The sequence below is a fragment of the Anabrus simplex genome, chromosome 2 (assembly GCF_040414725.1).
Source record: "Anabrus simplex isolate iqAnaSimp1 chromosome 2, ASM4041472v1, whole genome shotgun sequence".
Lineage (NCBI taxonomy): Eukaryota > Metazoa > Arthropoda > Insecta > Orthoptera > Tettigoniidae > Anabrus > Anabrus simplex.
This window is the reverse complement of record NC_090266.1, coordinates 677,253,109-677,269,399: the sequence shown is the minus strand read 5'-3', so window position 1 is coordinate 677,269,399 and position 16,291 is coordinate 677,253,109. Positions and strand designations below refer to the sequence as shown.

Here is a 16,291-nt window from a genome sequence, read left to right as displayed (position 1 = left end):
ACTACATCAAGATTGTGACAGTAAATGTCCTGACACTGATGGGAAAGAGACAAGTGGTAGACTTCATGAAAAAAAAAAAAAAAGATACAGCCATACTTGGACTGTGTGGGACGAAAAAGAGGGGTACGGGAGGGATTCCTCTGAAAGTAGGATACAGGCTGTATTACAGCGGTGGACCTGAAGCAAAAAAATGGAGTGGCCATCATACTTAGAAAATAAATCCAAGAATATTGGGGTGTTCAAAATGCGTCAGCGATAGGATGATGGTGATGAGACTCCAGTTTGAAAATGGCATGAAAGATCTATTCCAGTTGTATGTCCTGCAAACGGGTTGCATAGATGAACATCTAGAGGACTTTTTAGAGGAAGTGGAGAGACAGAAGACAAGGAAGTGCTATTGATGGGAGATCTAAATGCACAAGTTTGAATGGAAAGACAAGGAAAGGAAGATGTTCTGGGGCCCTTTGGATATCAAAATGTAAATCCGGAAGGCGATTTGTTGGTGGATTTTTGCATGAGGAACCAAATGATTGTTGGAAATACCGGGTTTAGGAAGAACAGTCAGAAGATTACAAGGTATGGTTGGGGAGGCAGACGAACAAAGACCATGATTGATTATATAATCATTGAGAAGGAACACCGGAAGAACCTTTTAGATGTTACAGCCATGCCTGAAGAAGCCTTTGGTGATCATAAGAGTTGTGATAGGAAAACTGAAAGTGGGATAGATTGAAAAACCCAGTTAAGAAGAGAGAAAAGAATTAAAGTATAGAAGTTGAAGAAGAAAAGCGTACAAGAAGAATTTCAAAGGGAAATAATGCCCTTGGTACCCAGGACGGAGATGGGGAATGTTGAAGATGAATGGAAAAGATTTGAGGAAGCACTGGTTGGATATGCAGAAAAGGTGTGTGGTAGAACAGCAGGAAATGTGAAAGTCAAAGAGAGACACTGGTGGAAAGATAGGGTAAGTAATAAAGTAAAGGAAAAGTAACTGGCATGGAAAAGTGCAGTATTTCAACCATTATTGTAAATTATTGATGTGTTGCTATATTTATAGTCTCACTGCAATACGTAAACTTGAACATTTCACTATCTGTTGATCAGCACCACGATATAATTTTATCTCGCATAACATTTTATGCATTTCACCATTTTATATATATGTTATCACATTACACATTTTGCTCAGATGATTAATTTTATCACTTTATGACAAAATATTGTTCCTGGATATCAACAAATAAAAAGTGTACCTTATTTAGGCTGATGACCCACACAGGGTCAAAACTAGTCCCCTAATACATTGCAGTGTATACATAGGCATTACAATTATTGTATAGTAATGAGTAGGTGGATTAAAACTTTGTCAAATTATATGTACTCTTAATTCAATATGGAACCAATAATGAAATTCATAACCTTGGATGATGCAGCTAACCAAGCAAAACAAAAAGCCTTCCAATACCTAGGCTTAAAGCTAAAAATAGCTAAGATACGCAAAGATGTTGATTTCCTGAAGCAGTGTATTTTATTTGATTTAACGCCAAACTTTCTAAGAAATAACAAAAAGAAGTACCCGATTACACCACAAACTACCAAAACTCACAACAAGTCTAATAAAATTTGGTTGAGAGACGAAATTAGATTCTTATATAGGAAGAAATCATTTGTAAATCACAAATTATGAGACTCTCCTTGCAGTGACAAAATTACTTTCTAATGCGCATTGGACACTCTTTGATCAAGAAGTTGAGGATAAGTTGAGGATAAACTATTTAACGAATTAGCCAAAAACAACAAAACTTAGAGAAAAATTTATAAATTAAAAAACTCTAAAATTCATGACAATCAAATTAGATACAATAGTAGAGCTATAGACGATTGCAAACAGTTCCATCCACCCATAATAAACTTATCCAAGACTCCCCTAAGTGAAAACGAACAATCAATTTTAGCTAAAGGACCTAAGCATAACTGACCCAACTTGAATACACGCAATTCAACCACTACAATGATCACCGAGTCAGAGTTAGCTATCACAAAAATGCCATTAGATACACAAGACAAATTAAGAATTGAGGTAAAAAAGAAGCTCAACAACATCCTTTCTCATATTAATTCACCCAACCCTTCCGATAACAATAAGAACAAGAAAATAACTGAACAAAAATATGTACATGCCCTAAAAAAAAAAAAAAAAAAAAAAAAAGACAACGATCTAATGATAACCAAAGACGACAAAGGCAATAAAACGGTGATTATGGATAAAAATGAATATATCAGTAAAACAATTGACTTTTTTACAGATAGCTCCTTTTCCATAATTAAAAACGATCCCACACATAAAGTTCAAAGACTTCTCAAACAAACTTTGAAGAACACATCCTTTCTGCTTACTGCACAAGAAAATAGTCAGCTTATAAGTATGAACCCAGGTCTTCCCACCACCAGAGCTCTCCCTAAAACACATAAGACTGGTGTTCCCATTCACCCAATCATTAATTATAGACCAAGTCCATTGTACAAAATATCACAATTTATCCAAAGGTTCTTAAGGAATAACTATCAATTTTTATCTAAGAAGTCCATTAAAAACACATACGAGCTAATAGATAAACTAAATAAATTCAGTATGCAACCCGGTTATTTTATCCACTCTTTTGATATTGTTTACATGTACCCCAGCATTCAAATATCATAATTCCTATAATTGAAAGTAATTTGAATAAAAACAGTCATTTAGGTAAATTAGAGATTCAAGAGTTCATCACTTTACTAAAATTAGTCATAAACAACAATTTTTTCATGTTCAATGGTATTATCTACTAACAGAATGGTCTGGCAATGGGTTCGCCGGCCTCAGGTATTTTAGCGGAAATATACCTCGATTTCCTTGAACGCACCAAAATTGACAACAAATTTGATAATATTCACTTCTGGGCCAGGTATGTTGATGATGTCTTCGCAATCATAGATGAAAAATCAATTGACCCTTCCACCACCCTTCTTGGGCTCAATAGTATCGATTCCCATATCAAATTCATGTTAGAATCAGAAATAGATCAAAGGATCAACTTCCTAGATCCAACTATCACAAGACATTCAGACTCCTTAACTTATAAAATTTTTAGATAACCCACCCAGTCCGATACTACTATTCGTCAAGATTCAACCCGCCCCCAGTCCCATAAAAGACATATAATAGCTTAGTTCATCGAGCGTTCAGCATACCTATGGCCAAGAAGGATCTCTCTATAGAACTGAATACTATCCGCGGTATTGCAAAATTCAACGGCTTTGATAGTCACTTTATAGAAAGTATAATCAATAAATATAAATTTCGTCCTAAAACAACACTCAAGAAAGAATTACCTAAAACGAAGCTTTCTCCACCTTCACTTTCAACAATGAAATTCATAAGATCACTAATATTTTTAAGAAGAAAGGTGTAAAAATAGCATTCAAAACCAATAACAGTATGCACATTCTACATAACACGTCACACATCAACAAGATCATATGTTACGCAAAATCATGTGTTTACAGGCTCAAATGTAACTCGTGTACTAATATTTCTTATGTAAGGCAAACCGGGAGAAGCTTTAATATAAGATATTCTGAACACATCGATGCAGTTAGATACAATAAATTTTCGGCTATCGGCCAACACATGGTTGACTACAATCATAATTTCATGAATATCGAACATGACATGAACATCCTGGAAATGGCTAACAAGAGTCCTCTTCTTAATATAATCAAGAAATTCTACATACATCTGGACCAGTATTTCAATGCTGACTACAACCTTAATGAAATCACGAAAAAATCCAATATTTTATTGGATTTATTTATCACTTTTCTCAGGAAAAACAATTTAGCCGATCAGAACTCATTCTTAAAGTTAATTATAAGTCTTTCATCCAGACAGTTACCATCACTCCTGCATCCTTCGGCCCCGCCTTAAGTTCCTTCCCTACTCCCTGTTCCTCCGTTCACACCTTACCCCACGCTACCAACTCCGCCTGGTAGCTCCTCCCCTTACCAACCTCTTCCCCTGCTGCTTTTCTTGCCATTTCCAGCAGTCTTCACCCAGTTGCACACTACCGGTCAGGTCGATCACATTGCTGTGTAATGTGAGTACTCCTTTTCTTTTTCTTCATTTTCCTCCCCTTCTTAAAGAACCTCACGTTAATTTAATATTCTATTCTCATCAGGTTCCATTGGTTCCATATTGGTTTGGGAATTTCACCTCTCATCATATGCAGAACCCTATGTATTATAAGAAGTCACTATATTCAGCCTGCATACATTTTCTGAATCATAAACACTGAACTTTAAGCAAGATAGATACCCTCTGCGCCAATGTTGTACATAACATATATTCATTATTTGACAGAAGACGTAATGGAAGGGTAGAATTCACTAGAAGCATCTGGACATTATATTCAGACCGGCATTTTATGCCTTATCACTAGGCAATTTTAATGTATATACAAAGTGCAATATTTCAGCCATTATTGTAAATAATCAATGTGGTACTGTATATATGTATTCTCACTGCAATACGTAAACTTGAACATTTATCTATTGAGCAGTACCACGACATAATTTTATCTTACATAACATTTCATGCATTTCACCATTTTATATACGTGTGATAACATTACACATTTTGCTCATTTGATTAATTTTATCAATTCATGACAAACTATTGTTACTGGATTTCAACATATAGAAAGTGCATCTTATTTAGGCTGATAATGACCCACAAAGGGTCGAAACTGGTCCCCTAATACACTGTAATGTATACATAGGCATTACAATTATTGTATAGTATTGAGTAAGTGGATTAAAACTTTGTCAATTAAATTATATGTACTCTTAATTCAATACGGAACCAATAATGAAATTCGTAACCTTGAAAGAAGGATGGGTCAAATACAGGCAGCCGAAATGAAGTTCTTCTTCTTCTCTCCATCTCTCCTCATTCTCTCCGCCACCAGCAGACTGTTCGCCCGGCACGGATCCCCCGGGCTTATATAGGCAACGGGGAAATGAGTGTACTTAGAAACAGCACAGGCAAGAGCCACATGTGGCAGAGAGAATTCGGCGAGCAGGCCCTCCAGGAGACTCGCAGGGGCCCCGAACAGACCCGGGTCAGCCTAAAGACAACAAGGAAAGGAAATGAAACCAGAAACAAACAACCGTGACAGCCCTTGTGTTACCCCCCAAACCACGAGTAGCCAGTGTGCTGCTCCCCACTGCCGCCCAGGCAGGCGATCCGGGACCGTCCAAAGCACCCGTGGGGCCCAGCAGATGGACCTCTCAAGTGCTTTATTTATATAAACTGGAATACAAAGGTGTCAATGAGCAGAACATACATGAAACAAGAATACAGTGAATGCAGTGAATCCTGCAATAAACAAAATAATCACAGAAACTAAACAACACTCGTGCACAAATGAGACAGCCCTGAGGTTGGCAGGTGGTCCTGGCACTGCATTCTTAGGTAGCCCCTCCGGGGGCCCCACCATGAGCACTGCTCACAGAAATTGCTTTCTCTTCCTACAACATCAAGCTGTTCAAAAAATCACTAAAATTACTGATTTCAGGGGACAAGTACAAAATATGGGCTTGGTCCTGAGAATGCCAATGCAAGTTACCATTGTCAGTAGATTCATTGGCTGTGCTAATAAATAGGCAAAAATGCAAATGATTTTGTTCATAAGATTGTTAGAAAACCTGCACTTGATGGAAAAGTGACACTGGTTTTGTTCTGTCTAGCCAACACTGTTAATTTAATTCCAGTTCCTTAAATAATTTGAATAGCCAAGGAGGTAGTGCAAGTAAGAATATTTAAGGATGTCAAAACCCACAAACTTGGTCATAAAGTTAGAGGAGGAACTTTTAAGTAATAAGGAAGTAAATCAGGTAACAAAATTGGAAATGGAGAATTACGAGAATTAGCCATTGGAATTAAAAACTAAATCAAATCTTTACAGTGTAAATAAAACACCTTAAAGTTGTGGGCGTAAATAATTATGCACACCATACACCCACGGGTTGTCGTAAGAGGTGACTAAAAGGGGCCCCAGGGGCTCTCAACTTGGGAGCGTGGGTTGGCAACCACGGAGCCCTTAGCTGAGTCCTGGTATTGCTTCCACTTACTTGTGCCAGGCTCCTCACTTTCATCTATTCTGTCCGACCTCCCGTGGTCAACTCTTGTTCTTTTCCAACCCCGACGGTATTAGAGCATTCGTGGCCCTTGCCTTTCTTCGTCCGTTACTTCATTTTTCGAAGTGACTGATCCCTACTTTTTCCTTCTTTTTCTCTTTGTCTACCCCCTGTGGGTGGGGGACGCAGACGAAGAATACACCCACGGTATCCCCTGGGGCGACCAAGGGGTGATTGCCTCAAAATCATGAAACTACTTGTGATTAGTACCAGCATGCGGGGAACACCATGGGTCGCCTTTACTTGCGAGTAGTACCACTCTGTTAGGTACTCAATAGTTTTGTGATTCATACCAGTAGAGCGGGGTTCACTGTGGGTTTCCAGTACCCGCGATTAGTACCACTAAATGCGGAACACCACGGTCTTACGTTGCCCATGATCAGTACCATTAAGTGAGAAACACCACTGGTGTGGGCGTTGCCTGTGTTTAGTAACACATTAGGAGTGACCCCGTGGGTCTTCGTTGCCTATGATTAGTACCCACTATCTGTGGAACACCACGGGAATACCGGCTCTTTGATTAGTACACTTAGGTGAGGAACACTATGGATTTGCATTGCCTATGAGATTCGCCATTATAAGAGAAACACCAGAGGTCTGCGTTACATGTACAACGTACAATACTTGTGAGTAGTACCATAATGTTTGGAACACCGTGAGTTTACGCTACCTTTGATAGTACCGCAACCTGAGAAATACCATGGTTCTCCTTTACTAGCGATCAGTGCCATTATGATTGACCGTTCGGCATGGATATTGAACTCCTTTAGACAACAAGCATCATCGATTCAGGATTGTTCTTTGGAAACAGTCCCTTGGTCCGTAATACTGTTTCTGGTCAGGTGAGGCATTGTGGGTTGGATCCACTGATTGTTTTAAATTCATATTCATTCATGCATTCTTCATCACGTTTTGAATTCTGGTCAGTGGATGAGATTTGTACTTTTAAATTGTCATTGCATTTCGTCTCATTTCGTACCATTAGGGGCTGATGACCTAGATGTTAGGCCCCTCTAAGCAACAAGCATCATCATCATCATCATCTTCATCATCATCAATTCTACAGCATACTACTTGTATGATAAACTTATCATTGACTCCCCATTCTTCACACAATCAATTATTTTCAGTTTATTGCTCACAGAATATGCTTTCTCTTCCTACAATATCACGCACATGCAGTGAACTCGGAATTCAACACTATGCGCAATAATACTGTACTATAGTCTACACCAGGGGTGCAAATACGCTGATGGCCACACACCCTGAGCGTCTAAATTATTTCTACAGGCTCCTAAGGTTTCAGTAACATGGGTTATAGAATTTAAAAGTAAATTGCCAAAAAAATTATGATCTGCAATGAATGTTTTGAATTTTTAAAGCTGTGTGTTATATTGCAATGTCTATTATTTACATAGTTATAATTCTACATGTTGGAGCTGAACATTCCGATAAGTGTGTGCAACCAAATTCCAAATTCTTGGGAATTACTTATTTAAGAAAAGACTAGTTAAACGACAGATAGAGAATCTGCCACTTCAGCGACTGCCTTAAATACAGATCAATGCTTTGATTGATTGATTGATTGATTGATTGATTGATTGATTGATTGAACCAGGTGCATACCAGTATATCATTTTCCCCACTGGGAATCTTCGTTCACCAGTGACCGCATACTGGAGCAAGCGAGCAGGTGACATCACGTCGTTTGTATACAGTTGTCTGCCGTTTCTCATTTGTGAGTTTTGTCAAAGAAATTAAATATGAGTTTGTTTCAGTAACCAGTGGTATGTCGTATCAAAGAAAGCAAAACATTTCAGTTTTATAAATTGAATAAAATCTACCCACAGAAGCACGGTACTATGTGAAATAACTTAATGGCTATTAGTATGAATGGACCATCTGTCAATGCCTTTGACCCGACAGAACCTATTCAAAACCGGTTTCTCAAGAAATCATGCCGAAGCACTAAATCAGGCAAGAAAAGTGGGCCTGTAGATTTTCTGAAGAGCCTCTAAATATTCTGTGCTTATTTGTACCCCTGACCTGCATTTGTTGAGAGGAGGAGAGGCTGGTTCCAAGAACACCACTCTCAGTTCTTAGAAATGTAAACGCTGTAAATAGCTTAGGAATTGCCATTGATGCTTTCATGGCCGGTACTTATAGACATGATATAGGCTTTTGTGCTTCTGCTGTGTCAAGAAAATAAGGTGAAATTCTTTACGTTTCACAGAGAACTGTGCTCTGCGTCATTCTGCGAAACGTAAAGAATTTCACCTTATTTTCTTGACACAGCATAAGCCCACAAGCCTATATCAAGCTTAGGTTAGTTTCCGGGTGCCCCAGGAATGCAGTTCTACATCCTCAAGGCTAAGACCTCGAAAGTAGCTGATTGCTGAGCTACAGTGTTAGCGTTATCGTTATGAAATGACAACCTGCCAAATAATCGTAAAACAAGATGTTTTAGTGACTCTTGTATTACTGACCACTGTAGTTCACGGTGTTAATATGGTGTCTGGAACTACTGTATGTATAATTGGACACAGGAGGAAGTGTGTTCTGACCCCACATTGGCTGTCGTGAAAATGGTAGTATGGTTTCCTATTTAAGCAGATTTATTTGAAAATAATTTCTCTAATAATATAATACTGTGTGTTTTGGGTGGAGAGGGACATACTCTTCAGTGTTAAATCTAAATCTATGGTATATTGGACCATGTTACATCGGCTTCTACCGTGTATCCATATTTCCAAATGTTAACTTTTGAACACCCGACTGAAAGGATTTGCATGCAGGAATGAAGGTGAAGATGGTGGATGCCTAAGAGGATGGGAGGAAGCCCACGAGAAACCTAGAAACATCTCACGAAAAAACTAAGAAAAGAATAAAAATGTATGAAAAGGGTATTACTATAGATGATGAGCTATCTTTCATACTTCACTTTATAAGAAGTGGTGATAGTGATTGGTATTCTTAGACAAAGGAACATCATTTGCAGACCAAGTGCTTTGAGACTCAGGTGAGTTAATACTATGTATCGTCCCTTGAAACCAACCATTAGAAATCGGTTAGAGTTAAAAATAATTCACATAGGTTATTTGGGTATACAAGAAAGAATTATTACAAGTTCCACACAGTGACTATGAGGATGGAGTTTCGAATAGAATTTATATTGTTTCGTGTGTCCAGTAACTAGCTGTTTTATGGGAGTTTCTGTTTGACACCATTGTTTGTTGTTAATTGCAGGAGATCCAGAAGCAAGTTTCACTAAGGAAGAAATGCAACAAGGCAAACACCAAGAATATGAAAGAAAGCTCCATGAACAGTTACTCAACACATACAACCAAGCAAATAAAGACAGGTAATTTAGAGAGTCTGTTGCCTGTTGCTATTTCTTGATGAATGCAGTATTTTTGTACCTGTCTCTTGGCACTGGCCACTGCAAAATGTAGCTTCCACATGACGTTCAGAGCATGATTAGTGCATTTGCACGTTGAGAAAGGTGCAACTCGTAGGGTCAGTCGTGCTGCAAAAGCCCTTTCAGACTCGGTGAAGAAAGCAATGGAAAACCACTTCTCCCCTCATCGTGCTTTGTATGCCTCATTATGGCGCTGCTATCTGTTTTTTCAATTTCCCTGTAACCGCATAACCCTTCGTAGTGCTACTCGAGGATCAAACCAGTGTCTGGGGAGAAGACTTGACCTGCCAGTGGTCACTATATGAGTAAATGCTCACGGTCTTTGAAAATCATCTCGTCTTTTATAAAGCATGTAGTTTTGACCTTGGGGTGCAGTATACCTTCCCTCAACAGTGTGAGAAGGTAGGCTGTATTGTTGCATGCAGTTGTGACCTTAAGAAGGGACAATGAGAAATTATCAAGTTCCACAGCAGTGAGCCTTCTGCTTTATGAGTAATCAATCACATTGGTGTTAATTTCTGTCTCTTGTTTTATAACTTAAAACAAGAGCTAAAACGTTTCCACCTATTCAGTACTCATTTATTGTAACTTAAAAAGGTAAATATATTTGAAACTGGTTTTGCTCTTGGTGGAGACCATCGTCGGTCAAAATCATAAAGTTAAGGCAAGATATTAATTATAATAGATAAAATTTATGAAATAAGAGTGTGTTATTGATATTCGGTGCAAGACAAGTAAAGAGTTCAGTGATAAACTAATCACGATCACACTTGTTCTAGTGTAAATTATCAATGTTTTCTTCCAATCTGAAGAATGGCCTTTCCAAAAGACCAGGTCAGACACTTAAAATACCAGCATTTGGAGAATCTCCTCGGGTTCAGTTCAGCTGAAACAAGCATGAGCAGAATAATATTGATGGGAATGTGTTGAGATGCTCATTGTTTTCAGTATGGATCCTTGAAAAAGTTGAAAGAGGAAAAGCAAAGAAATAGAATAGAGCTGAGTTGTAGAAGGGAGGTATAGCATAGCTTAAAGTGATGCTGAGGGATGTGGAATGGTGTGTGACTGCTGGAAGGGGAAAAAAAAGGGGGTTTAAATTACTTAATTTCTTTTAATTGAAAATAGAAATTAATAGATCAAATTAAGGGTTTGTGGTTTTTCTGATATCTCGTTAAGATTGAAATTGGGATTAAAGTATTGATCCAGGTGGATGAAACAATTTTCAAAGATATTGAGCAGATGTTGATCAGTATTCGTGAATTTATAGTTTTGAGTCCATCATATGTTTATTACCCATAGCTGAAAATCTATTATATTTACATGAATTTACATGTTCTAAGTACCTCGTGTCAGTTTCTACCTGTCGGGCTGTTATAGGTGGACGGACAGCTACTACACCTCATCTATAGAAACTATGGAACTGTAGAATATAGAATCCACAAGTCCACAAACGTACTGCGCACTACAGCATGTTTCGTGTATTCAATATCACAATGTTAAAAGATCTTATACGTGAATTAAACACCATCAGAAACATAGCCAAGGCCAATGGATATAATAAACATTTCATTGAAGGAATAAGGAAGGAATTGATGGCATACCCTCAGAACTGCTGACTCCGTTAAGAGAAACCAGCATCGCGAGGTTAATCCATTTTGTGTGTAAGATATATGCTACAGGAAAAGTACTGTCTGATTTTAGACAGTGTGTTGTTGTACCTATTCCCAAGAAAGCAGGTGCTGACACTTGAGAGCTATTGCACCATTAGTTTAGTATCTCACGCTTTGCAAAATTCTAATACATATTATTTACAGAAGAATGAAAAGACAATTTGAAGCTTAGTTGGGAGAAGATCAGTTTGGATTCAGGAGAACTGTAGGAACACGTGAAGCAATCCCGACTTAATGTCTGGTCTTGGAGGTATTACAGACTATCCACTTAATGTCCGTATCGATATGACAATTCTTTGATTCTTAGACTGATCTTCGGGGATCGAATTAAGAAATACAAGCCTACGTACATGATATTTGTAGATCTAGAAAAGGCATTCAGTAATGTTGATTTGACTAGCTATTTGAGAATCAGAAGGTGATCAGGATCAGAAACCGAGAAAGAATTATCCACAATCTGTACAAAAATCAGGCTGTAGTGATAAGAATCAAAGGCTATGAAAAGGAAGCAGCATTGCAGAAAGGAGTGAGGGAAGGATGCAGTTTGGCCCACTCTCCTTTTCAATGTTTGTGTAGAACAACCGGTAAACAAAATCAAAGGGGAATTTGGAAAAGGAAGCAGAATCCAAGGAGAGGAAATCAAAACTCTGAGATTTTCCAATGATATTTTATTTTATCTGAGTCTGCAGAAGATTGGAGAAATTGTTGAATGGTATGGTCCCAGTCTTGGAGAAGGTGTGTACAGAATGAAAATAAATAAATCCAAACCAAAAGTAATGGATTGCAGTTGAACAAAGTCAGGTGATACAGGAAATATTAGTTTAGAAAATGGAATCTTAACCTGTCAGCGTGGAGTGCCGAACGCTATTAGTCATGCAGTGAACATTGCACGCGGTGGAGTGACAAGCACTGCTCGCACGGTATGTGCATGTACTGTACTGCGATCTCATTTCCCCTTGAAGTGGAAGGTTTGAGCTTTCAAACGATATACCTTGATCCCTAAGTGTTTTGTCACTGAAATTAGTGATATTTCAAGGAATGTTTATCTCAGCCACCAGGGGCAAGTACTGATTTTGTCTGCCAGATAGCAGATTGCCAGATTGCATTATACCTTCATTTCCCCTCGGGAAAGAATCTGACTGTCAACATAATCATAAATTTTATCTATTCAGGGCTCTCTGGAGACTGGTTTTTTTTTCCCCCATCCTTTTTCCTTATCACACACTGTCTTGCAATCTGTCGGTCGTGAGTGGAGATGGCTTCTTCTTTTTGCTATCGGCTTTACGTCACACCGACACAGATGTCTTATGGCGACGATGGGATAGGAAAGGCCTAGGAATGGGAAGGAAGCGGCCGTGGCCTTAATTAAGGTACAGCCCCGGCATTTGCCTGGTGTGAAAATGGGAAACCACGGAAAACCATCTTCAGGGCTGCCGACATTGGGGTTCGAACCCACTATCTCCCGATTACTGGATACTGGCCGCACTTAAGCGACTGCAGCTATTGAGCTTGGTGAGATGGCTTCTACAAGCAAGTGCGGGTTATCGAGTGTTGAAATAGCGGATGTTTTAGAACAGTTGAGTGGTTCTGATGAATGTTTGTTAGATTCAGATGGTGATTTGAGTGATGTGGATGACATCGTTGTATGCAAAGTACTCTGTTCGGAATCGGATACAAGTGATAGTGCGCAGAATGGCAATGTGCATGTCACGGCTAACACATTACGATACGAAAACATGTCTAGTTACATGGGTGAAATAGAACAGTTTATAGGGAACCCAGGACCTCAGAATGAAGCAGTTTGGGAAATGTGATGGTGTGAAGGTTTTTAAGGTGTTCTTTAGTGACTAGTTAGTGGAACTAATAGTTCATGAAACAAATTTATATGTTGAGCAAAGAATCCAATCTAGGGGTTATTACCGCTTCGTTCCAGAATGCGGGATTGGAAACCAGTCACTTAGGACGAGCGTTGTGATAGGTCATTAAATGCTAATGGGTATAATACAAAGGCCTATCTTAAATGACAGTGTCATATCAAAGCTCATAGTCATGAATCCTAGAATATCAAAAGCAAGATCTCAGCCTAAAATACTTAAAGAAGGTATTCCAATTAGACCAATAATTAATTTTAAAAATAGTCCACCGAGCTCGATAGCTGCAGTCGCTTAAGTGCGGCCAGTATCCAGTATTCGGGAGATAGTAGGTTCGAACCCCACTGTCGGCAGCCCTGAAGATGGTTTTCCGTGGTTTCCCATTTTCACACCAGGCAAATGCTGGGGCTGTACCTTAATTAAGGCCACGGCTGCTTCCTTCCACTTCCTAGCCCTTCCCTGTCCCATCGTCGCCATAAGACCTATCTGAGTCGGTGCGACGTAAAGCAACTAGCAAAAAAAATAGTCCAACATAGCACATTTTATCCATAACTTTCTTAAAAAAGACATATTCAAAGTAATACAGTAGTTTAAAAAAATTATATCGTATTTTATAATGCCACAAACATAGAACTACGACCTTCATACACTATCATTTCATATGGCATCAAAGTTATGTATTGAAACATACCAGTTGAAGATATAAGTAATCTTATTAGGATGAAAATGTAACACAAAAAGGCAAACTGAGTAAACTAGAGATAGAAGAATTCATGCCTAGCTTAGAATTTATACTTAAGAACAACTATTTTCTTTTTATAACAATATCTATCAGTAAAAAAAGCTCCCACATCAGGTATCTTAGCAGAAATACAGGGTCTCCCATGTAAACTAAGAACGAATGGACGATGTTTGCACTCTATGGTACGGGAGTTGCCTCAGCCGAACTTATGTTGCCGGGCTAAGTGGCTCAGACGGTTGAGGCACTGGCCTTCTGACCCCAACTTGGGAGATTCGACCCTGGCTCAGTCCGGTGGTATTTGAAGGTGCTCAAATACGTCAGCCTCCTGTCAGTAGATTTACTGGCGCGTAAAAGAACTCCTGTGGGACTACATTCCAGCACCTCAGCATCTCCGAAAACTGTAGAAGTAGTTAGTGGGACATAAAGCAAATAACATTTTCGAACTTATGTTACACTCGGCCACCCTGTGTATATAATCTTATATGAAACTTCACCTTATAAAAGATGCTGGAAGTGTTGTCCTTTCCTGGGTTATAGCCTACAGGCATTGTATCCGGTAATGGCATTCAGTCTGATGCAAGTGCGTTCTGCCACTGTAATGTTTCCGATTTCGTTCGTAATGTTTTCTTTCAGCTCTTCCGATGTGTGAGGATTTGTTCGATACACTTTTCCTTTGTTTACACCACAAGTAAAAATCACACGCTGTTAGATCTGGAGAACGAGGAGGAAATAGACCAGCACTGATCGCACTGTCTACAGACTCTTCCGAAATTGTAAGAAGGGAATCTTCTGCTGTATGAGCAGGAGCTGAACCACCCACTCGATTTTTCTTCTTCCATTAACTGATTGAAAAACGGCATCAAAATCTTACCTTGGTACCCCTCTGCCTTTACTGTTGTCTCGAAATATATAGGCCCAATTATTAGTCTTGCACTAACACACCAAACACCAATCTTCGTATCATAATGAGGGACTTCATAAACACCATTACGATTTTATGTACCGGGCGAGTTGGCCGTGCGGTTAGGAGCGCGCAGCTGTGAGCTGGCATCCGGGAGATAGTGGGTTCGAACCCTACTGTCGGTAGCCCTGAAGATGGTTTTCCGTGGTTTCCCATTTTTACACCAGGCAAATGCTGGGGCTGTACCTTATTTAAGACCACAGCTGCTTCCTTGCCATTCCTAGGCCTTTCCTGCCTTATCACCACCACAAGACCTATCTGTGTCGGTGCGACGTAAAACAAATAGCAAAAAAAAAAATTTTATGCACACCAATAGTGAGAGTACGACTGTTCACTTAACCATTAAGATGAAACCAGGCCTTATCCAAAAAGAACACAAGCTGTGGGTCAAATAAACGATCATTTAATGATGCAAGTTACAACTCACAATCTCACTCGTGTGGCTGTATCAGGAGGTTTTAAACAATGGGCTCTTGGAAACCTGTTTGGTTTGATGTGTAACAGCTTTGTAGCTCTGTGTGCAGAAGAAACCCAAACCCCTACTTGTTCTGCTAATTTTGTGAGTGATTTATTTGGTGACTATTGAAGATCCACACCAGTGCTAGCTTTTCCTCTGTTAAAACTACTTGTGTGCGCAGATGTTTTTTATTGAGCTCTGAGCCAGTAGTTTCAAATTTATTTACAGTTGCGTGAATCTGTGCTCCTGAAGGTGGCACTTCACCAGGAAATAGCTGAACAAATGTATCACATACCCATCAAGCCGACTCATACTTAAAATAAGTTTTACGTACGAAAATACGGTGTTGCAATGATAACTGTCTCACCATATTAACAGCTGAGATTCAGACTGGCGACTGATGCTTGCGAGGTCGAACATGCGCACGCTGCTTGCAAGGTCAAAAACTGTGCGCGCGCTTCCAATGCTGCACCTTACGTATTGGAGTGTAAAAACACCGCTTGGACGGTCTTTATTTACATGGGAGACCCTGTATATATGTTAAGTGCTCAGCCCGGAGGCTGGTTTGATCCTCAACAGTTCCATCATCAGCTGTCATAGGTGGCCTAGGTGTCGCTGAAGAGGCATACTAGGGAAATGAGAAGTGAGGTAGTTTCCCGTTGCTTTCCTCACTGAGTCAGACATTGCTATTACATATCAGTCTGCCAAGCCCACTAAAATGAACACTCCAACTGACCCTATGAGCAATATTTTCACACTGTCCATAACAGGGACTGGCAGCATAAGGAATGGCATTACTAGCGTCACTCATACCTTGGTCACTTTCATGTCGTCAAAGCCAAGAATGGGACTGAGACAGGTTAATGAAAGTAACAGAATTGCTCTAGCCCGTACCAGAAGACATAGTGCACTGAAAATGCTAGGTCTTGCCAGCA

General features: G+C 39.3%; 1 protein-coding gene across 3 annotated transcripts in view; it reads left to right on the top strand.

The window, feature by feature from the left end:
• The window catches only part of LOC136864358 (uncharacterized), a 333,471-nt gene that overhangs the window by 103,082 nt on the left and 214,098 nt on the right, over positions 1 to 16,291 (top strand). For all 3 annotated transcript variants that reach the window (XM_067141257.2, XM_067141256.2, XM_067141255.2), the window contains exon 6: positions 9,484 to 9,598. In XM_067141257.2, coding sequence (XP_066997358.2) covers positions 9,484 to 9,598 — 115 coding nt within the window. The remainder of the gene's footprint in view (positions 1 to 9,483; positions 9,599 to 16,291) is intronic.